Source organism: Opisthocomus hoazin, chromosome 10 (genome assembly GCF_030867145.1).
Source record: "Opisthocomus hoazin isolate bOpiHoa1 chromosome 10, bOpiHoa1.hap1, whole genome shotgun sequence".
Taxonomy (NCBI): Eukaryota; Metazoa; Chordata; class Aves; order Opisthocomiformes; family Opisthocomidae; genus Opisthocomus; species Opisthocomus hoazin.
This window is the reverse complement of record NC_134423.1, coordinates 25,736,158-25,762,567: the sequence shown is the minus strand read 5'-3', so window position 1 is coordinate 25,762,567 and position 26,410 is coordinate 25,736,158. Positions and strand designations below refer to the sequence as shown.

General features: G+C 47.5%; 1 protein-coding gene across 1 annotated transcript in view; it reads right to left on the bottom strand.

Moving 5' to 3' along the window:
* Window positions 1-8: 8 nt before the first annotated feature.
* The window catches only part of SLCO3A1 (solute carrier organic anion transporter family member 3A1), a 153,843-nt gene continuing 127,441 nt past the window's right edge, over window positions 9-26,410 (bottom strand). Inside the window, exons 5-10 of the mRNA XM_075432066.1 lie at window positions 21,848-22,012; window positions 18,863-19,061; window positions 17,812-17,950; window positions 12,766-12,941; window positions 8,802-8,866; window positions 9-4,393 (exon numbers count right to left, since the gene is read on the bottom strand). Coding sequence (XP_075288181.1) covers window positions 4,014-4,393; window positions 8,802-8,866; window positions 12,766-12,941; window positions 17,812-17,950; window positions 18,863-19,061; window positions 21,848-22,012 — 1,124 coding nt within the window. The 3' untranslated portion in view covers window positions 9-4,013. The remainder of the gene's footprint in view (window positions 4,394-8,801; window positions 8,867-12,765; window positions 12,942-17,811; window positions 17,951-18,862; window positions 19,062-21,847; window positions 22,013-26,410) is intronic.

Sequence of the window (26,410 nt, the reverse complement as noted above, 5' to 3'; positions counted from 1 at the left end):
AATGCCAGTGCATTTCAGCCATTTGGAAATACTCCAATCACTTTTCAAATGTCCGCAGACCATTTTGAAGCATAGCTGACTCAGCTAATCAAAGCTAATTCCTCTCTGCATCTTTCCCTTTTCACCTTCCCCACAAGGTGAGACCCAGCTGAGATGAACAGTAGCAGCACCAAGTAGTTCAGTGCACCTTGCAGGGCCACAGCGGTGTGAGGCCCTTCTTAGCTGAATTCCTAAGGAATGGAAGGCTGGTGTAGATAATTCAAGTGATGGCCTTTCAGTCCCGCTGTGCAGCCGAGATGTGGTGGGCAAAGACAGAAAAATGTATTATTTCAATATGTATAAAAAGAAGGCTCTGAAAACGCATCTCCTGGTTAACAAGGATGCAAAGAAACCGATGGGACTGTTTCTAGTGTCATCTGCACCAATCTTAGATTGGGGTCCCCTTTTGACTCCACTGGGGCTATGCCAAGGTGGTATCTGTGCACAGGAAAGGAAACCCCAACCTGAAGTCATGCAAGGCAGCTGGACAACCCCACCGAGCCTGCTAAACCTCAAGCAGTCTTTTTTCCCAAACATCCCATTCCTCAGCAGACACCCATGCAGGGCACACAGTGCTTGGAAGCGGCAAGAGAACATTTCTGCCGAGACTGAGGTCTCAACAGCACCCTGAATTTCAATGCCCCTGAATATGGAGAAAAAATTCCCAGCACTGGATCTGGACCTCCCAGCTCAGACCACTGCTTCTGCCCCCAGGAAGGGGCCTTTTTGTAACTCCATCCTTGCTCGGAAGTGCCCTGTGTGGTTAAGGCAGCTGGCGGATGGAAGCGAAGCGCTGACAGGCGAAGGCCCTGACTGCAATCTGGGAAGCGGGAGGATGTCTGAGACTCTTCATCTGTTATTCTCTAACAAAAATTGGGTTGGAGGCAAAACTGGCTTGTGGTTTTGAAATCAGAAGAAACAAAGAGCCTGCTGGGATGGATGAAGGTTTTGGTCTGTGTGTTTTCTTTAAACTAAAGCTCTGTTCTTGAATCTCTACCAAAGCACTGACAGTAAAGCCCTTCGTGATGCAGGCATCTAATACATCTTTAAAAAAAAAAGAGTGGGATGGGGAGAGAGCTTTTCAAAAGTCGTATTATAAAAAGAAATAAAACAACAATCATGCAGGGATTTTAAGTTGCAGCTTACAAATAATGAAAGTAACCCCATTCAACTGTGTCTCCCGTACATAGCAAGAGAAGAGATTAAATGAAAAAAAATAAACAAAACCAAAAATGAAAACGCTAAGTGCCCTGGCATCCTGTTTCTATAACTCCGGTCAAGGGGGACTTTTGACTGTACTGACAAGCCACAGCTCTTGAACACTGGGAGTTTGTTTTGCATCACGTTAGCATGCTATTCTCCTTCACCTTGGACTTTCAGAGAGGAAAAAAAAGAAACTGTGAAAGGGGTTATGGAATTTCAAGCAATCAGGCTTTTCGGAAGGTTCTATTCTGTGACATTTGTGTTGGAGTCTGAATGTGTGTGTATAGTATAAAATTATGAGCTAACATTTGAAAAGACAGCAGTCTAAGTAATAAATTTTCAGAGTGAAGAGAACTGTACAGAATGATTTCAAAGGCTTATACTTGACAATTATACATATTTTATGAGACAGTTATGCACCCTGTACCTTTTTTAAATTCATTGTTTTATGGATGCAGTATCTCTATTTTAGCAGACAGGATACACTAAACCAATCTAATGGTCTAAAAAGCATCATTTACCACCCAACATAACAATGGCACTGCATAGCTTAATAACTTTTTTTCCTTAAACTCCTTCATTAATCAAGTGATTCTTAACATGGCTGAAAACCAAGAATCAAATACTTGCAGTTACACTATTTGTTAAGTATTTGGCACAGTGGAGTTTATTTGATACACCCTTTTTTTTTCTGCCCTCATTGTTGCTGAACACATAATGCTGTGCATAAATTACAAACACGCATGTAAAGCCAGTCAAGGGGAAGCAGTTTGATATCCCACACCCACGTCTCAATGCCTAGATAAGAGCAAAGTCTGCTAAACAGGTGCTGAACATGAGCGGCAGGTTATCAGCCCTCTGTAACTGTGCCAGCTCTGGGGTGTCCACTGCCAGCAATGGACAAGGACTCGGGGAAACTCAGCCCCTCCGCCAGCTGCATGGAAGTGATGTCCAGCATTCGGTTCAACACGCCAGGTTACTTCTCTAAACATCTGCAAGTTCACCACAGCTTCAAAATACAAACAAAAAAAGGAGCTTTTTGATTATGATGCTAACCCTTAAAACCCTTCTGACATTTAGTCCATTGGAAACGGCTCCGGTTCCCGGGGAAAACTCATCAAACACAACCAATTTGTACTGCTTCCCAGCAGGAATGTTTTGGAAAAGAAAAATATGCATGCAAAATAAGCCTGACCCAATGCTTCTTGAAATCAGATGAAAGCTTCCCCATCATTTTTGCCGGCTTAGATAAGACTGCGTTGCAAAAGCAAAGCCAAATCTGCTCCGGCACGGGTGCCTCTTGAGGTTCTGAATGAAAATTTCAGAGGTCCTCAATGCTGGCCAGCCTCTGCTCCCGTAACCCAGCCTTCCATAGGAACACCATCTGCACATCTAAGGGCAAAACAGAGCCTTCGGGAGGGGAGAATATTCCACCTTCCTCACGTGGCTTCCACTGCAGTCACAGTGGAATTTCTCAGGTGAAAAATAATATCGGTTGTGAGGGTTGCAGGATTAAGGTCAGTATTCCTTTCATCTTGTACACACACACACACGCACGCTTACTTTAAAGAAAACATCCACCACACAATTTCTAAATTGCAAATTATATATATATATCTTTAAAAACCAGAGAGAACATAAACAGCCTCTCCATATATATATATGTATTCACTGAGTCACATAGAATATGAAAAAACTATATTATGTAAATCATCATATTCTCTATAATTCTCCAACTGACAATTGTTTTCATAGAGACACAGTGCATTCGTTCTCTTTTTTAAAAACATACTATGTGTCTTCATTGGCTTGGTAGCATATTAGAATGAAGGCGTATGGATAAAAAACGCAGAGGATTAAACAAACCCCTTGAGTCACATTATGTCCGGGTGAATTAAACAGGCTCCTTCCCCAAACTAGCCTAAATAAATCCTCCCTATGGAAAAGTGTCAGCGATTTAAGGGTTAACATAGATTTGAAAATAATTTTTAAAAAAATCTTATTAGAGGACTACACAGACAAGTATTTGGAATTCAACCCCCTTTAAAAATGACAGCACGTTTGGCAAGTGTGAGCAAATGTCTTGAACTTTACTGAGTTTGAGAGATCTGCGCACAGCCATTCACAGACAACCACGGAGCTGAGATCTGCGAATAAGCCTCGGCTGGAAGGACTCGGAAACCCCTGACAGCATCGCTCGCCACCTGGAAGCCTTCCAGCAGCTTTCAAGGTATTTATTGTGGACTCGTGGCTGGTGACAGAGTGTGACTGGTGGAAAAACTCCAGCACCGCTCCCTCTTTGCCATCATGGAGCGCAGCGGGTTTGACCAGCACCCAGACCGGTTAACCCTTCCGCCCACGCTGTGGGGCTCCGCGTCCCCCCGTCTGCCACCACTAACGCCTGTTCCGGCACTGCTGCTATCACCTTGCTCTCTCTATGCCTCATGCCCAAGCCTGTCCGTTCGCCGAGCTCTACGGTGAACCTCTGCAGATGCCCTTCTTGGAAGCTCGTACTGTCATCAAAGGGACTGGTACCCAGCCACAGCGGCTCCCTGCTTCCTCCAGCGCTCTGCAGGATTTCACAAGTGATCCCGTTAAAAGATGCTGTTCTCAAGAATCCTGGCTGGGTCTGACTTCTTTGAGAAAAAGACAAAAGTTTCCTGTGTTGCTGTTGTTGGTTTGCAGTTGTGTTTCTTCATTCTCACTCTCTTCCCGTTTTTATGAAAAAAGGACCCTTGTACTATTAATATAGTTCACCCCCTCCACAGTCACTATAAAACAGACTCCATATTTTCACACCACTCGTGATCTTCAAGGTTATAGATAAATTTTGTCCTATGTGATTGATTTTGGGGCACCGAGTCCCGCCCCAGATTGTCTAAGGTGAGAGTAGAGGCAAAAAACTCACTAGTGCTGAGACCACCTTCGTGGTTCTTGATGTATCTTTTATAGTTTTTCCTCAAGCACTGCCAGGTGGTTGTATACAAGATGAATGCAAACGACTTCAGGGCTATCGCAATACTAACGTACAGGTATCTATAGACCACATTGTCGTACAGCGCGCAGGCTCCTTGCTCGCCACAGAACGTGCTCCAGAACAGACACGTGGAGTCAATTCCAGCCCCAAAGATCAGCGGAGGTGGGATAAAACCTGTCAAAATAAGAGAGACAAATCATGCTTTCATGATCCTTATGACAGAGAAAGAAGACGTGGTTGCAGTGAATGGAAAGAGAGGGTACTTTATCAAGGTTAACGGTCCCAGCTGCAGCCTGTGATTCTAAGTTTTTAAGTTCTAAATCAACCTAAACAAAGTCTATGGCTGAGGTTTTAGCTTGGACTCAGTACCTATGGAAGAGATTCCTGCTGATATCAATACGCAGGAAGAGTTTTACTCAAGTTTAAGTGGCTTTTATTAAGCTTCTCGTTTGCCTAATGAGACTGAGTGGAGGGGTAAATGAAAGAGGAGGAGGAGAGCCTTGCAGCTTGCTCTCTGTTTAGATCTTGGTAATTCTGCACTGTGGGGTGTTCACCTGAAGGATGTCATAGGACTCCAGCTCACAGTCTGAAATCAGCTGGAGCACTGAGAGCTAGTGTAAAGTCCACTAAGAGTCTAGAGCAAGGAAGATAAACAATGGCCTCTAACAGATGCCAAAGATTAAATCTGAAAAGAAGGGAAAATTCCAGTGCACCATCAAATGAAATATCACAGCAGGATTCTCCCACGGCCACTGCAGCCAACTACTGATGAGCGTTTCTCAATCATAGTTTGCAGCAGAGCTGCAATCTCAAAGCAAAGTAATCACTCCAATCTCATTTAACTAATAAAGGCAATGTTTTTCTTCTCTACATTTCCCCATCCTACGGGGACACTGTAGAGGCCCCCCGCTTCACATTACCCCAGCGGTGGTTAGGACATCCCCATTCCAGCTCTGCACTCCCCAGCCAGCACACATGCACCGAGCCTTCGGCACTCAGAAGAAAATGTGGATGTTCTACATATGTAAACCATTTCTCTCCCTTCTGCTACATTTACGGGGGGAGGCTGGAAGCGGATAAACCCTGGAAAAAACGCTGATGGATCAAACATTGCTGTGGGTTAAGTCAGCAAGTGAAGGAGAGCATCGTATCTATTAAAACCCAGCAGCAGGTGGGCACAGCATACCCTCCACAGTATCACTCCGTTAGCAGGTGCCGTGATGCCTGAGACTCTATAAACACACGTGTAGCCAAACAAGGACTGCAGTTTCTAGACAGAAAAGTGTTTAATCTTGGATCCAGTTTCATCATTAACCTGGATATCCAGGCTTAAAAAAGATAACATCCTTCAGCTTGTCAGGAACAAAATAGTGACATTCATGACATGTATCCTAAGACTACAAATAAATTGGTTGTCTCCACTGTTCCCTGTGGTAACTGAGATCTCTTTATTTTATTTTGTCAATGACTCGAGCTCTGCAGATTTTGTTTGATCTTCCTTATATGTTAATAAATGCAGGCTTTAAGAAAGGCTATATGGGCTTTTGGTACTCATTTTAACCAGTCATTAATAGTACAAATGTAGTAATAAAACAGATGATACAAAAGCAAGACAATCTTTTTGTTAGGAACACTCATTCCAGTCACCACATCTAAAAACCTGTTTACGCTCCAGAAAAAAAACCAGCGCCAGCTCCCTGTTTGTCATTTCAATGACTGGAAATTCCACACTGGGCTGGTTCTGCTTCTAAGTTAAAAGATGCTTTTTTTTTTTTCAAACCTGTGGACAAGCGCACGCTCAACATGGAATTTAAAAACTCAGCTGGGCTCCTGCGTGTAACAAGCAAAGGCTGAATGCAGTTTGCGTGCGCAGTGTGGCACTGGATGCCATCGAAGCAGGTAACACCCAGACATAGCGGTGGCAGAAGAGGCAGGAGCCGCACCCCTTCTGCACTAAGGAAAACCTGCATGTGGATCATCATTTTGAGGTGCCAGCCCCTGCTTGTTACCATGCTGAGAGATGTTGATACAAAGCTTTGGAGAGGTACAGGCTGAACTTCAGTGAGAGCCATCATCCCCATCTGCTGGCTTCAGCTCGCTTTCCAGGTTTCCAAGATAATTTGGCCTGGAAATTGCTCCTCTTCAGACTTGAGGAAGGGCCTGTTTTCGCTGAACTCCAAAGCTACACCTATGTGAATGCAGGCACGGCTGTGAAAACCTTAAAGAAAAATGTATGAAAAACTTCTAGCAACCAGTGAGTGTTTCAGGTCATCTTTAACAGAGAGGACAAGGGACTCCCAGGAGTGACTCAGTGCCTAGACCCTCTGAGACATGGGGGTTGAGGGGTTGCACTGCAGATTGGAAAGTCCTTCGCAGAGAGAAACACCGTGTCTTTGTCATATTGAAGGAAGAGACACAAACAACATAGGTTCTTAGGAAAGCCAGAAGAAATTGCCCTGCCAAGCAGACGCTTTGCTGGGATGCACGGTGAACACCATCCAGAAAGGATGTGTCCAGGATCTGACAAGTCACAAACTCTTTGCCATTCCAGACATTTCCACTCCAAAACTTTGGCTCCAACGATACTGCTTTACAGTCTGCTCAGAGAAATGGCAGTAACGCTTTTATTTGAAGATACTGTTACGCTGCCCTCTCACAGCAGAACTCCCATGGAATGAGATAATATATCCAGGAGGATACTGGGAGAATTCAGTCGTGTTTCATGTTATTGCAGAGAATATTAAAGAGATTCAATCATGTTTTACCTCTTACTGCAAATGTTGCAAAAATTTCTGCTATATATGTGTTTCATTGCAGAAACTGTAGGGCTGTATAAAAAAGCTGCTTCTGTCTTACTGAAATCTATTAGCTACGATTGCACCTCCGGGTCTCGTACGGCCTATATTTAATACTCTCCTTTGGTTCAAGAAGCAGCTATTATCACTCTCTTCTTAAGTCAAAGCTTAAAGGTGAACTGAAAAGCTTTTAAAATAAATCAATAAAGCTATTCTCAAACCTCAGGTTGTTAAGGGCAAGATTTGGATACCCTTGCTCATACTGAAAAGTACCTTTCTCTTCATTCTCCGTGGGTTCAAGCTACATTGCTAACATGCTTCAGGATGCGTTGTCTTGTTTCATGGGAATTCCTCAGTGACAGAGTAACATATAAAGATTTGAGTTTAAATTCTTACTATGGCTTACTTACTGGAAGAAAAACCCTCATCTATTCAACTTAAGCATACGTGTCTGAGCCTGGTTTTAGAGGAATTCAAGATGCTGCTATCTCAGGAGGCTACTCTCTTTTGGAACGAAAAGAGAAAAGAGGGAAAAACTCCCCCCTTAAGTACTTCTTCCTTTGGAAACAACAGCTCACAGCCATCCTCCTCGCACACCTGCCTGCTGACACTCTGCATTCAGCCCGCGGGAGCTGAAGACAGGCCAAAACCAGAGAGCAGCCCTGACAGCTACAGAAAATGCTGTCTTTGCAGGGCTTGAACCAGCGCTGACCCAAGTCAACACGAAACCTTCCCTTTGAGCTAAGCTCTCGGTAAGATTACTTGTCAGAGCTTTCTGTATGACTGCAGCTACTTCACCAAAAGGAATGAAAATCTACCTGGCTTTATTGTAAACTGGTCTGGGACCACCATTTCCCCTTCAGCTAATGGATAATAAGGTGTTGCAAAAAAATAAGTAAATAAATAAGTAAAGCAATGTATAGTACTGTTGGATTTTTGGTCCTGTACTTCCTAGTGGCTTGCTGTAGCCTAAGAGATGGCACCTGACCCTCCATTCCTTTGAGACTTTGGGGGCCATGCAGGCAATGTACTGCCCGTGGCCTCCTGAAAAAAAAAAAATGAATTCCACCCCTACAACATGCAGAAACCCTGTGCATGAGATGGACCCACACAATGATGGAGCAGAGGATTTTGCCCTGAATCATTGAGATTAATGATCTGCAATATAGCAGTTTTAAAAGAGGAGCCATCTCTTCAAAACAGGAGAAAAACACCACCAGAAATGAACAACAGCCTAGTGTGTTCCTTTGAATTGATACATGAGAAGGACATACTGGTCCAGAGGAACAGCCATGGGTATTTTAATGGGATATTGACCCACAGGAGGGTACAAGGACTCAGCCCGTCTCATTTTACTGTTCTTTCCGAGACCGGAAGGAAGGGACAAACACACCATGTAGCACAGGTCCTGTCTCTCTAAGAAGGATGAAAATACGAATCCCTCTACTTCAGCAATATGCAATACAGCAGTAATTTTGCAAGCTGCTGACATGTTAATAACGGCTATAGAAGAGTAACTGGTTGTGTAGAAGCATGGCAGAAATGGTCATTTCTCATGCAACACCACATTTTCACCCATTAGCACAATTCAAATGGCAGGAAAAGTGCCTTCAGGTGCCTTGATGTGATACCCTTCATAGAGAGGGCTCGGACCTCGTTGTGTCAGACCCCACTCATGCCAACCACAGCATTGCACAGAGTAGAAATCAACTTTTGCACATTAAAAATACAGTTTTCTGTGAGGGAGGAAAGGATGGGAGAGAAGGACATGAAATTTTTGTACCTACCTAGCAAACGGAGAAGCAGGAAAAGCACCCCCAAAGCGTAAGACTTGAGTTCGGGGCTCACGGTTCTGTAGGGAGGAAGGAAGGAGAGAGTGAAATCGATTCTTGTTGTTCTGCTTTGATTAGCACCCCGCAGCCATCCTGTGCTGTCAGCCAGGATGCCACCACCACCTCTTCAAAAAGTCATTAATGGGGTTTTTCTCCTCCCTTCGCCTGAACTGCCTACAGCCCCAAAAGTAATTGCATCGGTGATAGGTTCAGGAATTCAGCTAACTCATTAATAACAACAGCTAATCTTGTCGTTGGGTGGGGAAAAATGAAATTCCCACTCCGGTAAATCATCATTTAAAAGCTCCCCATCATGCTTGCAAGGCTCTGGACGTTGAGAATCGAAGGGAGAGAAAACTTGCAGTTCTGAAACTTCCCAGGGTACTGGGAACTAGAGATGGACGGGAGGATGATGGACCCAAAGGCACAGCCAGCCTGTTAAACCAAGCCTCCCAAGGAGGACGCGCTCAGGAAGACCAGTTTTCATGGGCATGAGTTTAGCGTGCGATTTTTTTTTATGCTGGGAAGACAACAGTTGCGCTGCCTTTTGCTACGAACACAACGCACTGTATCGCATTGGTGTTATCCTTCAAAGGTGCTTTAAAAAATAATTCATGGCTTTCGAATTCGCTTAGCTCAAGGACGCTACTGGCTAAAGTCATCCTCTTGGGGTAGGCTCAGCAAAGCCTTTGGAATTTCAGAAATCATTAATTTGGTCTTAAGTCTTGGAATAGCATTTTATTTCCCACAGTATATAAAGGCTGGGAAAGGAGGGCAGTGATCCCCATATGAATAGATTCATCACACAGGGGAACTTTCAAGGCTGCAGCTGCCTCTTCATTAACTCCTTGCAGAGCTCTGGGGGCATCATTGCTAGTGACATCCATGGTGGCAGTGGTGGTCCTCTGCGTAAATACATTGGAGTGGCATCGGACAATACCAACAAACCGGCCAGAAACAGCAGCAGGTTTTAAGAGCGGAGCATTCTGGTCACCTGGCCTCATCTCACACATCACAGAGGCCAACGTAACACCGTAGCATGACTCCTACATGACCTCTGCATGAATTTCAGCAGAGTTTTTAGGCAGACCTCTGGCTGAATATAAAGCCTTTATGCCAGGAAGTATCTACCCTTGGACAAATATTCCAATGGCTTGGCTCAAATAGGATTCTACAGCTGGGTGGGGAATGAAGGAAACAGAAGGAGTATTAAAGTTTATTTGATGAAAAAAAAACATTAATGTGAAATATTCACAATGGGTTTTTAACCGGTGGTGGCGTCCTTCCGTCCACTTTTATCACAGAATCACAGATCACAGAATCACAGAATAGTAGGGGTTGGAAGGGACCTCTGTGGGTCACCTAGTCCAACCCCCCTGCCGAAGCAGGGTCACCTACAGCAGGCTGCACAGGATCTTGTCCAGGCGGGTCTTGAATATCTCCAGAGAAGGAGACTCCACAACCTCCCTGGGCAGCCTGTTCCAGGGCTCCGTCACCCTCAGAGTGAAGAAGTTCTTCCTCATGTTCAGACAGAACTTCCTCTGCTTCAGTTTGTGCCCGTTGCCCCTTGTCCTGTCACTGGGCACCACTGAAAAGAGCTTGGCCCCATCCTCCTGACACCCACCCTGCAGATATTTATAAGCATTTATTAGGTCCCCTCGCAGCCTTCTCTTCTTCAGGCTGAACAAGCCCAGCTCCCTCAGCCTCTCCTCGTAGCAGAGATGTTCCAGTCCCCTCATCATCCTTGTAGCCCTCCGCTGGACTGTCTCCAGCAGCTCTTCATCTTTCTTGAACTGGGGAGCCCAGAATTGGACAGAGTACTCCAGATGAGGCCTCACCAGGGCAGTGTAGAGGGGAAGGAGAACCTCCCTCGTCCTGCTGGCCACACTCTTCATGATGCACCCCAGGATCCCATTGGCTTTCTTGGCAGCCAGGGCACACTGCTGGCTCATGGTTAACCTGTCGTCCACCAGGACACCCAGGTCCCTCTCCGCAGAGCTGCTCTCTAGCAGGTCCACCCCAAGCCTGTACTGATGCATGGGGTTGTTCCTCCCCAGGTGCAGGACCCTGCATTTGCCTTTGTTGAACCTCATCAGGTTCCTCTCTGCCCAGCTTTCCAGCCTATCCAGGTCACGCTGAATGGCAGCACAGCCTTCTGGTGTGTCTACCACACCTCCCAGTTTGGTGTCATCAGCAAACTTGCTGAGGGTACAGCAATGTATTTAAGACCAAAGTCAATCCCCATATCTTAGGTAAAAGTTGCCACCTGGAGACATCTCCTTTTTTCACTGACTACAGCAGTGAACAAATGGCTTGCCTAGACAAGACATCTCATTTGTAGACACCGAAGTTCATTTTTACACTAACCATAGGAGCTGCTGATGCCACTTGTCACTGCCACGGACACCAGGGACAGACTCACACACCAAAATTTTCTTTTAGCAATCCAAGACGGCAGTTGCAAGAGAGCATGACATGGTATACAGCAAAGAGCTCTTCCCTGTACATTGTAGTGGCTATCAGTGATTCTGAGGGGAGTGTGCTTACTAATGTGGATGTGTGAATTGCTTATTTCTGACAGTTGTGAGCTTAATATTTTTAATATTCCCTTCGCTTTTCTTATTTCTTTCTATTCTTCTTCCTGGCTGGCGACTGGCTTATCTCATTTGAAGTTGACACTAAGACGTCTCCGTACAGGATACTACAGGTGCTGGCAGCTCCCTTGAACAAAGAACTCTTCAAACTTCAAATTACTTTTGCCACAATATTTATCATGAGAAATTTGATTTCCCTTTAGCTACTGTAGATGCAAAGAGAGAAATGAACTAGTAGGTGGAATATCTCATTTGTATCCTGCAGGGAGACATGCCCTCACAGAGCTGTTCTGTCCGAGATCCACTCAAGAGTGTGCTTCTAATACAGACCTTATTGATTGAATTTTATTGGAATTTTCCAGGCAGCAGAATGGATCTGCTATTTATGCCTCTGGTTATTATTCTCAGTAAGTGACAGCCTGGACAGATACGTAATTCTGGATAAATGTGGGCTTAGATATATAAGTATATCATAAGGTGAAATGTTCCATGTGTCTGGAAATAACACAAGGTCAGTTATTTGAATAAGCTACTTTTGCCCACCTATTCATATTGCTTCACCTCAGAGATGTCCTTCAGACTTTCAGGTTCCTTATGTTCTTGGACTTGGTCCAGGGTGAGAGAAGTTAAACTCTAGCCAGGGGGGTACTGACCAAAGCTAGTCTTTGCCGCAGCCTTTCATTTTTCCATGGTTTCTATGATCTCCAGGCCGTCTTTAAAGGTATCTTATTAAGCCATTATGTGCTGAGAACACATGGCTGCTATTCTCCTCCTTTCCTGATGCAGCTGTAACGTCCTTACTACCTGGACTGGAAACTGCACTTGTGTATTTCCCTTCCCATGCTAATCCCAGCCTTGGTAAGACCAAGCGTGCCACCTTTCTTCACAGCATCCCTGCAGGGATCTTCTCTGTTTGCAAGCCCAGACCCTCCTCACTCTCACTTTACCAAAGCTCTACTCGAGCAATTCCCGTATGGTCTCTAGCAGGTCAGTAGTGCAGGCAGTGAAGTCGGTGAGGCCATGCCATGGATGACCCAGGTGCTACCAAGAGAAATAGTGGCTTAGAGAGAAAATCATTTAATTAACACTTAAAACAACAGGGCTGAAATTTAGTCCTTAGTCAAAGGAGGTTTTTCTGATGGGTTGAGCAGAGGCTCAGTCCAAAGTCATGGATCTGGGGACAATCAATGCAGCCTAGAAGGCAGAGGCCAGGATCTGTGTGAGTGCCTTGGCTCCCTGCAGCACCCCATGGTCCACCCATCCCTGCTCCCACCCCAAAAGCAGCCCCCAGCAAGCTCCCGGCACCCTCCGGGCAGCGGTCCTACCTGATGAGTATGATGACTGACGGCGTCTGCGCCATGGCCCCAATCATGCTGCAAACGCACATCACGCAGAGGAATGTCAGGAAGGCCTCTTCACAGCCGGGACTGGGGCATTTGCCGGGAACGACGGTGGCATTTTCGGCAGGGACCGAGGTGAGGCATGAACAGCCACTGAGGTTCTGCAGAGGAGCACACGGGTTCAGAAGTGAGAGCCGCGGTCCCCATCACCTGCCCTGTGTAACGAGGGCTTGCCAACAGCAACTCTGAACCCTCTGATGGTCAATTAAGTAACTCTTAAGTGCTGATCTGAGGGGGGTTTGGAAAGGATTTCAGAAGCACATCAGCTTTGATGCATGCTACCAGCAAGGCAAAGCTGTCCCTTGGCTTGTTTCTTTTCTTCTGCTCCTTTCAAGTCTCTCCCATAAATGTCACTGCGACAAAATTATTACCGAGTTATACCCCTTTGGAGGAGAATAAAGAAACGATCTGTGTCCCTGCGACAAGGAAGATCCCCAAATTACAGTTCTAATTACTTTCTTATTTACCTCCGTCCTCTTGGCTGTTGCAATTCAACTGGAGTACACTAAAAGCAGGTAAATCTGCAGCCCTGCTGTTGGCTGCGGGCTCGGTGCCGGCTGCCAGCACCCCGAATCCCGGGAAGGAGCCACCCATGATGGGTGCTGCGGCTCACCCAGAGCTGAACTATCACAGGTTTCGGTGCAAACACTGCCGGACTCCGGTGCACTGCAGGCTAATAAATGACATCTGGTTCAGAGGGATTTGTGTTGAGCTAAAAGCTGGAGTCAGGCAAGATAAACTTTATCAATATGTGATCAGAAGGAGGGAGGAACGACTGCATTTTTCTTTGATGTCTCCAGCAAGTGCAGGGTGTGAAAAGAAGCTTTGTTTGCCGGTCACAGATTTAGGGAGTTGGTTTTTTTTTTCTTATTTTCCAACTCGGCCTCCTGAATTTCTGAGTGGGGGATGTCGGAGCAATTAAGACACACAATACTACCAAGAAATCCCTTAACGAATACAGAATGAAACGATCGTAAATGATTCATGGCTTGTCTTCACCAGCCTGCTGGGTTTGCAGGTCACATGTTTGCAAGGGGAGTAACGCCATAAAATAAAACATATTGAAAACCAGCTTAATCTCCTCCCCTTCCCCTCTACCACGTTCAAGCAGAAATTCCTTTGCTTTTCTACCGGGGTCCCCTTAGGACCATACAAAAGCGCACTTTCTGGTTCACTGCCTCCGAAGATAAGGATCCGTGGGGATACTACTCCAGCCTTTCTGACACCAATATCTTTCTTCTGCATAGGAGTCAAATGATTTTCTTCCAAATAAGTGCACAGAGGGCAAGCGAGACCGCAGTGCAGAACTCCAGAAGAGCTGGAGGAGGCATGCAGGTGACTTTCCGGCTGGTAAGCAATAATTAACATAGTGAATTCCTGTGCTGTGAGTTAGGAGCTGCCACCTGAAGGCTTCGAGATGGTGACAATTAGCACCACTGCAGTGGTGTTCGCACACAGACAAGAGGAATTTGTAGTTTCTGGCTCTTACTGCAGTGCATTGCTAGCAACTGGCCTGGACACAGCCCTGAGGATTAAAACCCATCTAAGTCCAGGAAAGTACACACCTGCACTGAAATATCCTGGGACAAAATCCCCATCACAGCAAACACGCAGAACTGGCTGCTTATTTCCCAGGGGCTCTCACCAACGGAGAGAAAGTACCTGTTTCTGGCAACGGTGGGGCAGAGTCTCACCCCACTGGTGTGACTTTTTACAAACCACGAGGCAGGTCTCCGCCTCCATGATCTGAAAATTTGCCCTTCAATCCGCTTTTTTGACCATTTTGCACCAAGGTGCTAGCCCAAAGCAGTATGAGTAGTTTGTGCCTACTACATCTGCTTGCTTAGCGTTGCACCTCATCCTTACCTGGGAGATCTTTGATCTTTTATTACTCGCACACTATACAACTCACAGGCGTCAAACAAGGAAACATCAAAGATGGAGTTTTACTTTTGTCTTGTGGAGAGGCAACTTTTTGCTGCCCGAGACAAATCGCTATAGATTCCCTGGTCTGCAGCCCCACCGCATTCCACCACACGTTAGCACAGCCTGCCGCTGCCCAGCAGCCCGCACACCCAGATCTCCTGTGTGCAAGTGAAGCTGCACGGATGCAGAGTTTGAACCTTTACCATCATCCTGAGCTTGGGGTAATTATCTATGCAAATTACCCATGTTTTTAATTACAAATTTTTTTAAACCCTGGCTCTGACAGGGAAGGGACAGGCTGGTACTTCAGTGCAAAGCCGTGAGATGCCAGCGTGGTGATGCCAGGCTGGAATTCATGAGTCTCCAGCCGAAAGGGCAAGCGAAGCAATGGCATCAAACAAACAGGATGCACGGTCAAAGGCTTCGTACGCAAGGGTCACTCCCAGGAATGGCTCGAAAGAGAAATTCCAGAGGGTGCCAGAGCTCTGCCTATCAGCTCCAGTACTCCGACAGTTTTTTGGACACGTGCCCCTCTGCAACCGGCTCAGTAAGAGAGAAGAAATGAAAAAGAAAAAACTAACTGAGCCAGACATTGCTTTTAGAAATTGTTCACAGAGGAAAAGTGGAGAGAGGCAGTCAGAAACATCCAATGCAGTAAAGTTAAATAAAGCATTCAGAGGATTTTATGTCCCAGTAAAAAGCAACCCTTGGCTCATCACAAGCATATAACACTCACAAGACCCTCTAGACAGGTCATTACCTGGATTATGGGTTTAAAATCTGGTTTGGCAATTTGGCTTTGCCTCAGGGCTGCTGCATGGCCAAACTTGTTCATAATTCTTGATAATGCCCTTTCCAGAGGATGCTACTGCTTCACTAATTTGTGTTCAAAATCTTACTGAAAAAAAACCCCACAAAGTGATGAAAAGAACCCCAAGATGATGACGAAAACGCAAAATAAGAAAGAATGAGTAAGCGAGAGGGCAAGGCAGAACAAGGTTGTTGCTCAGAGGTTTGCTCTTGCAGAGGAGGAGGTCAGGCAGCTGCGGACTGCAGGAGCAGAGCTGAATTTTCATTACTGTGCTCCTTCCAGAGGAACCAGAGCTTTGCCCTGAACCGCACAGCGAGGAGGTTGCTCCCGCACTCCAGCCATGGACCGCACCAGCTGTATCACAGAATGTTCGGGGTTGGAAGGGACCACTGTGGGTCATCTAGTCCAACCCTCCTGCCGAAGCAGGGTCACCTACAGCAGGCTGCACAGGACCTTGTCCAGGCGGGTCTTGAATATCTCCAGAGAAGGAGACTCCACAACCTCCCTGGGCAGCCTGTTCCAGTGCTCCGTCACCCTCAGAGGGAAGAAGTTCTTCCTCATGTTCAGATGGAACTTCCTGTGCCTCAGTTTGTGCCCATTGCCCCTTGTCCTGTCACTGGGCACTACTGAAAAGAGCTTGGCCCCATCCTCCTGACACCCACCCTTCAGATATTTATAATCATTTATTACGTCCCCTCGCAGCCTTCTCTTCTTCAGGCTGAACAAGCCCAGCTCCCTCAGCCTCTCCTCGTAGGGGAGATGTTCCAGTCCCCTCATCATCCTTGTAGCCCTCCGCTGGACTGTCTCCAGCAGCTCTTCATCTTTCTTGAACTGGGGAGCCCAGAACCGGACACAGTAGTCTTGCTACAGGCTTGGGAATCAGCGAGACACCATTCTGTGTGGCCTGCACAAGCCGGCTTCTTGTTAAAATGATGGCGTTGCCACCCCAGGTGTTGACCTGTCTCTTGTTGGGAGGAGGAGGAGGAAGAGGGCAGGAGGTAACGCCTTCGCAGTCGTCAAGTCCCTTGTGGGGTTGCTGAAAGTACCTTTCGTGGTACTTCAAAGGGATGCCTACACCTCCAAGGAGGAGAGAAGACGTTTAAGCCGGATGAGCTCCCAGGTCGTCTGGGCTGTGAGACTGCACTTGCTAGCAGCGAGCCAGCACCTCCGCTCACTGGCACTCGCAGGCCATTTGTCTCTTTAGGGCAGGAAGGGAGGTTTGATGTCTCCTCAAAAAGGTAGGACAAAGCTGCTGAGGGATAATTCCATGTGGTGAGCACTGATGTCCCTGCTGCCATGAACGGTTACCGTGACCAGGCCGACCTCCCATGGGCTCTATGAAGGCAGTGTGGCAGCGGTCACCATGGCTGGCACAGCCCCAGGCAGGGAGCAAGGACAGCAGGAACCCCGCCAGTTCCCACTCACAGGAGTGGCAGGCACTCCTTTTCAGCGTAACCCAGAAGACATTAGCATTTCAGCAGCAGAAAACGGAAAAGCAGGCTTTTAAGATACTGTTAAAAATTCCCCACATCTTCTTTACACAGAGATGGTTTAGTCTTCAAGAGTTTTCTAAAGGAAATAAACTCTTACATATGGAGAACTGAAAAATGCAGAATGTCTTTGGATGGAGTCCCTGCTCCCTTGACAACTGCTGTTGTACTGCCTCAGAGCAAACAGGGAATTAGAGAAAAACAAGAGGAGTGGAAGGAAGCTTAAACAAGGGTGAATAAAACCTGGATCTGCTCATATCTGTCTAGGAACCAGACTCAGGAAAACAGCAAGAAGAAAAAGAACAAAAGGATTGGGCAGGGCAAACACGGGCAGGTGGAGAAGCATGGAGATGAGGAGCTGCAGCAGAAAAGAGAAGCTGGTCCCCCAGCCTGGGCTAGCGAGCTCTCGCGGAGGATCTGGGCTCTGCCAGTGCACAGCCGTGCAGATCTCCTCTCGTGTTCCTTCCTTCTGTGCTGAGGAGAAAGACCGGAGGAGGAGGATGGGAAATCCCATCCCGCTCTGTGGGTGACCCAGGCAGACTGCTGCCGGAGTCAGCGGGCATTTAGGCCACAGAGTGAAAAATGAGAGCAGCTCACGCCCACCTGAGGTTTGAGGTTAGCTTTTGGGGCAGTAACCGCTAGTGGCTGTAAACGAGCTACTCTACCAGACACGCACTAACCTCACGCACTCGCACTCACAGAATCGTTCCTGCAGGCGAGCGGTCCCCAGGAAAGCCCACTCACCGTGCTGCTGCAGCCAGCAAAGCAGGCAGATAAGTACGTGACCCCGTCCGCCCCACAGACTGGAGTGAAGGAATCAGTTTGGCATTCACAGTTGTTATTGCAGGGGGAATACGGGTCCAGAGGTGAGGTTGGAGTTGAGCTGTAAGGGAAGCAGAAGAAGACATTAATGGGTGTGTGATGACATCAGCCAGCTTTTCCAATCATTGCCACACAAAGATGGCTCTGAAGGGGGGTAGTTAAGGCAAACAAACTGCAAAAAGCAGTGAGCAGGCTATCTGGATCCCAGCTTTAAGAAATCCACACTACAGCCTCTTGTTGGGGACGGACATGCCATGGCCACTATCCCTCTGCAACAGGGAACCTAATGCGAGGCTTGTGCTGCCTTGCTACCACAAGGAGAAGCCCCGAGGAAACCCAAAGAGACGCTGTGCAGACTGCTCCGTATTTTTCTAGAACAGTAACCAGGAGGAGCTGAGAGCCTGAAGTTGTCATCGTCTATAAAAGTCGCTACTGTACACTGAGGAGCACCAGAAAAGAAAGTACGGAATGACTCTCTCCAAGGCCTGTGAACGCTACAGGGCACCGTTTGCCTCATTTCTCCCATTAAAATGGGCCTGGAGCCACGCATACTCTCTCCTCACCGTATCTGAATTTCCAGACATCTAACACCTAGTTCTACAAATTCCCTCCAGGCACTTAAATAAATGTACAAAGCAGTGCATGTCCCTCACTGCCAGGAGAAGACAGATGGAGCAGTGGACCCAATGCTAGGTAGGTGCCCATGGGTGCAGAATCAGGTCTGGCACCTTTCAATTCAGCTTGACCAATTTTAGTAAAACTCCGTCGTCAGCTGCAGGTACTCAACTCTCACAGCAATGAGTGGCACGAAAACCTCCCAAACTAAGAGCCCTACATGACATTGCCTTCTATATGCTTGCTCTGTGTGGTTGTCTAAGGGCCAGCGCTGCCTGCAGGCTGCCTGTTGAGGACAATAACAAGGCATTTATGTTGGTGAGGCTCCGTGAGACCCTGAAACTCTCTCGGGACTCACTTGTTTCCATAGGGAACAGTAACCCCTGCCACAGGTCCTGTGTCGCATCCCAGAAACAGGAAAGACACGTAGCAAGCTGTGGACACCAGGTTCACCAGCATGGCCATCCTGATGGCTCCCAGAGCAGACAGGCTGAGCTTCTTCACCAAGAGGCCACCCAAGAATATGCCCAGACATGCACATGGGATTGCTGTCATCCCTGCAAGAGGAAAAATCAGTTAGCAAGAAGTGTGAGTGAGGCTCAGTGAACCACACTATTACAGCGTTTTACTTTCCAGCAGAGAGATCGGTGCACGATCATGGGGAAACCTTGTAATGACCACCTGCTGGGGTAGCACCAAGCTGGGGTTGCCCAAAAAGAGAGGGGCGGATGCAAACAGGTATGCTGCTTCGTACATAGGAACCGCAATCCTCATCTAGTTCTCATCTCTATTGGAGGGACATGCCAAAAGTGCTGAAATTAGCCCACCCTAACCTAAGCAGCAACATCAGCCTAGAAGAGTGGCGAACAGGTTGACGGAGGTTCTCCTCCCCCTCTACTCTGCCCTAGTGAGGCCCCATCTGCAGTACTCTTTCCAGTTCTGGACTCCCCAGTTCAAGAAAGACGAGGAACTACTGGAGAGTCCAGCGGAGGGCTACGAAGATGATGAGGGGACTGGAACATCTCTCCTATGAGGAAAGGCTGGGGGAGCTGGGCTTGTTTAGCCTGGAGAAGAGAAGACTGAGAGGGGACCTTATAAATGCCTACAAATATCTCAAGGGTGGGTGTCAGGAGGATGGGTCCAGACTCTTCTCAGTGGTGCCCAGCGACAGGACAAGGGGCAACGGGCACAAACTGAAGCAGAGGAAGTTCTGTCTGAACATGAGGAAGAACTTCTTCCCTCTGAGGGTGATGAAGCACTGGCACAGGTTGCCCAGGGAGGTTGTGGAGTCTCCTTCTCTGGAGATATTCAAAACCCGCCTGGACAAGGTCCTGCGCAGCCTGCTGTAGGTGACCCTGCTTCGGCAGGGGGGTCGGACTAGATGAACCCGATGAACCCTGCAGGTCCCTTCCAACCCCTACCATTCTGTGATTTTGTGCTCTCTAATGCTTCCTGCAACAGCTGGCAGACAAATAAAGTCAAGAATTCTCCATGGTGTCTAGAGGCTTTGGATGAGCCCTGCTTGGTATACTTCACAGAAGGCTGATCTTCAGAGATGAGGCAATAGTCGCATTTGAAAATATGAAGCATCCCTTAAAGAATCTTCTTAAGCTGTGAGATGCAAAATCACTGCCACAAGTGACTCACTTTCCAGGCACAGAAAGGCATTATCACACTCAACTTGCCTGGGTTCACTTTTATCCCTTTTCTGCCAGTTATACTCCAGACGTTACCTACTTGAGCTAAGCTTAGCAGTGCACCCAAATCCTGGCACTTCTGGACTCCCATAACTGTCATGTGGGAAAACTGGCAGCAGCTTTGCTTAAATTAAACCAATGGTTGTGAGCACCATGGGCGTATCAAAGTCTCCTTTGCCAGTGCCAGGTGAGAAGCAGGACATGCTCTGGCTCACGGGTGACCATCCAGCTGTACTCCCACTGGCTGGCCAGGCACCTCCTACCAAACGGTGCAGCGGTTTGCCTTCTCCCAGCAAGTCAACAGTGAAGTGCTTTCCTTTGCCAAACCTTTAATTTTCAGGAAAGATGGAAGAGCCTAATATCTTTGAGCCCTCTGCCCTTCTGTCAAATCCTGTTAAAATTCACCAGTGGGTTCCTATGTTGCTGGAGGAGGCGAGACTGACTGCAGGGGATCGTTTCTTTTGGAAAACTAGGCCAAAGCCAGAAGATATCAATGAGTTCAAAGGGAAAATAAATAATTGTCAGGAGAGCAGCTTGCAAGCTCCTTGTTTTGATACTAAGATCCCTCCATTTCATGATGTCGCAGTTTTTGACAGATCACTGCCAGCTGCCCATCTGGCAAGCTATGGTTGCAGATGATCCAAGATTAACTTGCAGATATCTTAATTGGGTGCTGCCGAGAGAATGGCTGTCAGAAACAAATCGCTGGGCCTGCTTGGGAATGAGCAGCAGGAGAAAACAAATGAAGATCCTGCCTGTGCATCAGGGTCCTGATAGGGAACGAGTGAACACTGAGAAATATATATGGGAAACTGCAGCAGCACAGCATGGTCAGAGAGAAGGGGTGTCTGAAAGACAACCAAGCTGCACCACTACCTTGGGCATCTGAACTGCTGATTGCAATCCTGTCATTTCCAGTCCAAGGGGAAAGGAGGGACTAGCAGGAGAAACAGGTCTTCCTAACCCAAATGGAGATGGGCTGGAGAACTCTGGGATACAGAATCACAGAATCCCAGCATGGTAGGGGTTGGAAGGGACCTCTGTGGATCATCTGGTCCAACCACCCTGCTGAAGCAGGGTCACCTACAGCAGGCTGCACAGGACTTTGTCCAGGCGGGTCTTGAATATCTCCAGAGAAAGAGAATCCACAAGCTCTCTGGGCAACCTGTTCCAGTGCTCCGTCAGCATGGAACCATGAGACATGAGAACCACGAGACATACCTGAACCATGAGACAAGCAGTTCAATGGGCATCCTTGTCGCTCAGTGACAAGCTGCAGTCTTGGGCAACCAAATGGCCCAGTTTGGTTGGGATTTCTGCTGTACTTCAGGGCCATCACAGACTTTCATACCCTGGCGGTATCATACCTCTTCTCAGGCAATGGGCTCGGCTGTAGGGGAAGCGATTGCAGCAGGCTACAGTGGAGAGCACAGTCAAGGAGGAGGGATGCTGGAGGTCTGTGTTGGGCTCTGCAGCCAAGGTACAGCTGGACCCCAGCTCTCCCACTCATGGACACATTTCTAGATGTTGGCCAAGTCACTTTTTGGGCAGCCTAACCAATGAGCCTGGTTGCGGATACCAGCCATGCTGAACACTCTTAAATGCTTGTGGACACTGGAGACTCCGTGGCCCCTGTGGTTACTCACCCAGGAGCTGGTTGGCAGATGAGGTGGTGAGGTTGAACTGCTGCTCCAGGTACTTTCCCAGGAAGGCGGCGAAGCCGGCCACCACCGCGATCTCCATGCAGGCCGCCAGGATGATACAGGTGAAGACGGGATTGGAGAGCAAGTGCTTAGTTACTTTGGGGATCACTGGAAGAGAGGAAAAAGGGAGAGGTGTTTTTGTGTAGGCTCTGCTGGAGGTGCTGGAGGTGCCTTGCTGCTCTCCAGCAGGACAAACTCACTTCAAATGAGGAGCAATTCTCTACTCTGCACAGACAAGCTGGTTGAAATGTGGCAACACCAGAACAAAGTGAAACACCAGAACAGTGTCATCTAAAGATTCAGATACCAGGAGGGTGCTAAAAGAAGCCACCTGTCATTACATTTACATCTTATAGATGATTTTGATATTTTGAAGGATGAGTCTTTTCCAATATTGCTTTTGTTTCCTCCATAGGGAGTCAATCAAAGCCTAGTATCCTCTTTCTCCTTCTCCTTTCCCTACCTGCTCCCCACGAACAACGCTGAGCCAGTCGATGGGTGTCATGAGTACTGTACTCTTGCAAGCTTTCAGACACAAGCTAACCAGCTCACATGTGGACTTCCCTTCCTCTGCCACCCAGACTGGCTTCATTTTCTTATTCCCACCTAACACTGGCTCTCTTGCTGAGGGACACCTTCTTGCAGCACATCTGGGTGCAAGCTGAAGTTCTCCTGCTTAGCCCGGGACCACAGCCACCCATGGGCATAAGGGACCTCACGCCCGAGACAGGCATGTGAGCCTGTGTGTTTCCATAAACCAGAGCTTCACCAGCCAAGCAATGCCTTCCATGTAGGCCCCACCAGCCTCGGTGGCTCCAAGGGCGGAAGAGGACACACTGAGCTGTTCACTGTGTAAGATGCACACACGCTTGCTTTGGTTTCATGATCCCTTGCTCCTCCCTCCCAAATCATTAGCGTCCAGAGTCCTCTTCCCCAAGCCCGTCTCTATTTCCGATAAGCGAACACGAGTTACCTTACAAAGGGAAATCTGGCTAATGAATCAGATAGCACATTTTCTACTCCAGCGAACATTTTAATTATTGCTGAGATAACACAGCTTGAAGAGGAGAGCATCCCAGTGCAGAAGAGAGCCTTGCTTTGTCTCAATACCTGATGACTAATTTCTTCCTGAATTAAAAGTGAAAATCATTAAGTTTGAAAATCACCTCGCTGAAGAGTAGTGAAGCCTCAATGGACCCCTATTTGCATTTTTCAAATCCATCCCCCACATCTCCTATGGTGTACCAGGGTCTGGCAGATGACAGATTTCCCTGGTGTTGGCTTCTGTTTCCCCTTAGGGATTTTTCTGGTGCAAAATCTAATTGTACTGGCCTCAGCAAGTAAATGCACAGCTCTTTGTCAAGGCTCTGCTTGGGTCCCCTTGGTTCTTTCTTTGGGGGGGGAAAAAAAAGCAGCTTATAATTAGGCTTGATCCACCCTTTTTGGAAGGGGCAACTCCACAGTTTCTGGTCTCTTTATCTCACAAATGTTTTTCATGCTGTATAAAATTCTTGCTTCCTGAGGATTTGCTGAACATAATGAAGGTGCATGAGGCATAGTATTTTTTTAGCAGAATTGGGGGAGGGGGGAAGAGGAAAAAAAAGGAAAAAAAATACTGTGAGGGAGGAACGGGGGTGGGGGGATTCAGATGCGGAGAGATCTCAGAAGCCACCTGCTGCCTCCTTCAGTTCTTTGGTGGCCACCTACAGAACTTCTCCTTCTTGGCAGGAAAAAGAGGGAAAATGCAAAGGTGGACTTGGCAGCACTGAGCGTGGAAAGCCATATTTAAGGTATTAATGCCTGTTGTGCCTCTGGAGTTCAGTTTGTTCCAGATTAATGGATTCCTCGAGATGTAGCTTTGTGCCAATGCAAATGCAAAGACACAAAGGTCTAGCTCTTACTTCGTCCACCAAATAATAACAGTGACAGCCTGTCTTTCGCAGGAGGGAGTTAAAGATCATGCACATTCATCTCTGAAGCTGGCAAGGCTGGTACCCAACCACCATGCATTACCAAGGTCAAAATCCATCCTTCGTACTTAGAGATGGACAGCACAAATTGTCACGCAAGAGAGGAGGCCCTCGTGACTGCCTTGCCTGGCAGCGCTGGGCTGTGAGTCCCACGACTTCATCATCGCTTCTCCTCCCTGCATGTCTGGGTGCGACTTTTCTGGGACAGATCCTGTCCTCCACTGCATCTTTGACCACTGTCTACTGCAACAGGGCTCTGTACCAGCTGGAGGGTAAAAAAACCCAGTGCAAAGAGTGCAGAGGCAATGCAGGCAACGCCTGGCAGCCTCCACCATCTATCTCCTCAGCCAGGGCCAGCTCGTTCCCTTTCATTTTCTAAGGGAAATGACAGGAGGGTCCCCATAGAAATGAGTATCTTGCTACCGCTACCCGTTAAGATGAATCATTTGACACCTGCTGCTGCCTTATCTGTCTCAGTTCTTGGGGTGATATACCTCTGGGAACAAGACTAAAAGTCAGCAGTGAAGTTTAAAAATCTCTCAGTAGACCAGAGTGACGTGCGTTCAGCTGCCTGGCATATGGTGCTGGGTATGAAGGGGGAATGGAAAATGTCTGATGGGGGACAGTAACGCCCTGGGGAACACAACAGCTAAGCATGGCGCTTCTTCACTGGAGCCCATCCCAGCAAAAGTCATGCTGAACGTTACCCTGCACCTTGTTGGCCCAAAGGTTAGCTGAACACTTTCTAGTAGCACTTTGGAGCTATAAATCTGAGGTTGAAGCCCATTCGCCGCATGGGAAAAGGGAAAGGTCTTTCGGATTCTAAAGAGTCTCAGAAATCTACTTGGAGAACCACGAGCTGCATCAGACACAGCACAGAAAGACTCACCCTCCCACGCTCAGAAGGACCAGCTCATTTAACATCCGTGTCCCAATGCACCCAACATGCTACAGAAACGACACAGAAAAGCGATTCTCATTGCCAAGATACACTGAGAAGAAGAAGAAAACACCTCAGCCTCTTTTCACGGCTGAAGTACTTAAAAGCCAACTCTTTAGACCATCCATGTGCAGCACTGGTCATAGGATCATCCATAGGCTGGAAACGACCCAGGAGGATGTCCCAGAGCTCTCCAACACCCCTGCCAGTCCCTCGACTTCCCACCTTTTAACACCCCAAGCATCCTCCCTATCTTCTGCTGTGGGGCCAGCTGTGGGTGACGACGGGCCATGGGCTTGACAAGCAAACACGCTCACGTACACCAAGTAGCTTTGATTTGTCACTAAACATCGGGGAGTACCAGGGATAATTGGCAACCTCATTACATGAGGTTTAACTACTCTCTAGAAACGACAAACTATAATCATCACGTTGGTGCTTGAAATGAATTGTTTGGAACATTACAATCACCAAGGCCCCTTTTTCCAGTTGGAGCACCCTACAGAGACATGTTTTCAATTTGCAGTAAAGATGAGGAACACAGAAAGCAAAGTAATATATTAGAGGGAGGTTTACGGCCCAGTCCACCTAGGACAGTGCGGTGAGGGAAAGGCAAAATGCAGCGTTGAGCCAAAATACTACTTTCTAATAGCAACATAGGCAGCAAGCCTCAGATGTGAATAGAAAACAAAAGGCAAAATCTCCACCTGGCTTGAGGAATAAGCGATGAAGAACATAGTGCAGGTAGCAAGAAGAAAATACATCCTGCAAAGAGATAGCACCCAAAAAAGAGATGGATTAAGGAAAGAGGCGCTGAAGAAGGTGAGTTGAATATGCTGAAGCCCATGTGGCCTTAGCAAAATTAGTATCACTAAGGATATGATGGAAAAGGATGATGCCTATGCCAAAGAGGTCTCTTGAAAGATACAGGCTTGAAGCAACAGTGATGTTCCAATGCATGGCAAGCAGGTCCTTCTAGTCTATCAGCCTGTCTCCAGCAACCACCTTTGCTCAACTTCAGAGGGGGACAGAAACCTCCCTCACCCGCGTCACGGAGGTCATGGCAAGGCACAGTATCTTTTCAGAGACAGATACACTCTGCCTGACCTCAGCTGCCGCTCAGCTTCTGCCCTGAAGCATGAAGGCTGAAGGCCTTTCTGAACTAATCGATGCTTCTGATAACAAAGATGATGGCTTTGAAACAGCCAAGAAGAACCTGCCAAAAAGCCCACATCCTCATGAAACCCAAGCCAAAGGAAACTTGGAGACTGACAGGGCCTGATGTGGGGCCTTTAATGATCACCCACCATGCCCTTACCTCAGATTAGGGTTTCTCAGCAAGCCTTTTAGATGTTGGCAGGGAGCCAAGACTCAAATCCAAAAAGGCATTAAGCTCTTGTAGCCATCTAGATCTGGGCCAAAGACTCACCGCTCTGGCCGTGGATGAAGGTACAGGTGGAGCCCTCTCCAAAAGGTTGTCACTACGAACTCGTTAGAGTTTAAAACTACGCGTGTTAGCCTTTAATCCTGCTCAATCCTATGAAGTCCCACCGTGGACTACAGGCTCTCCATGGCCCGGGACCCCCTGGTACAGCT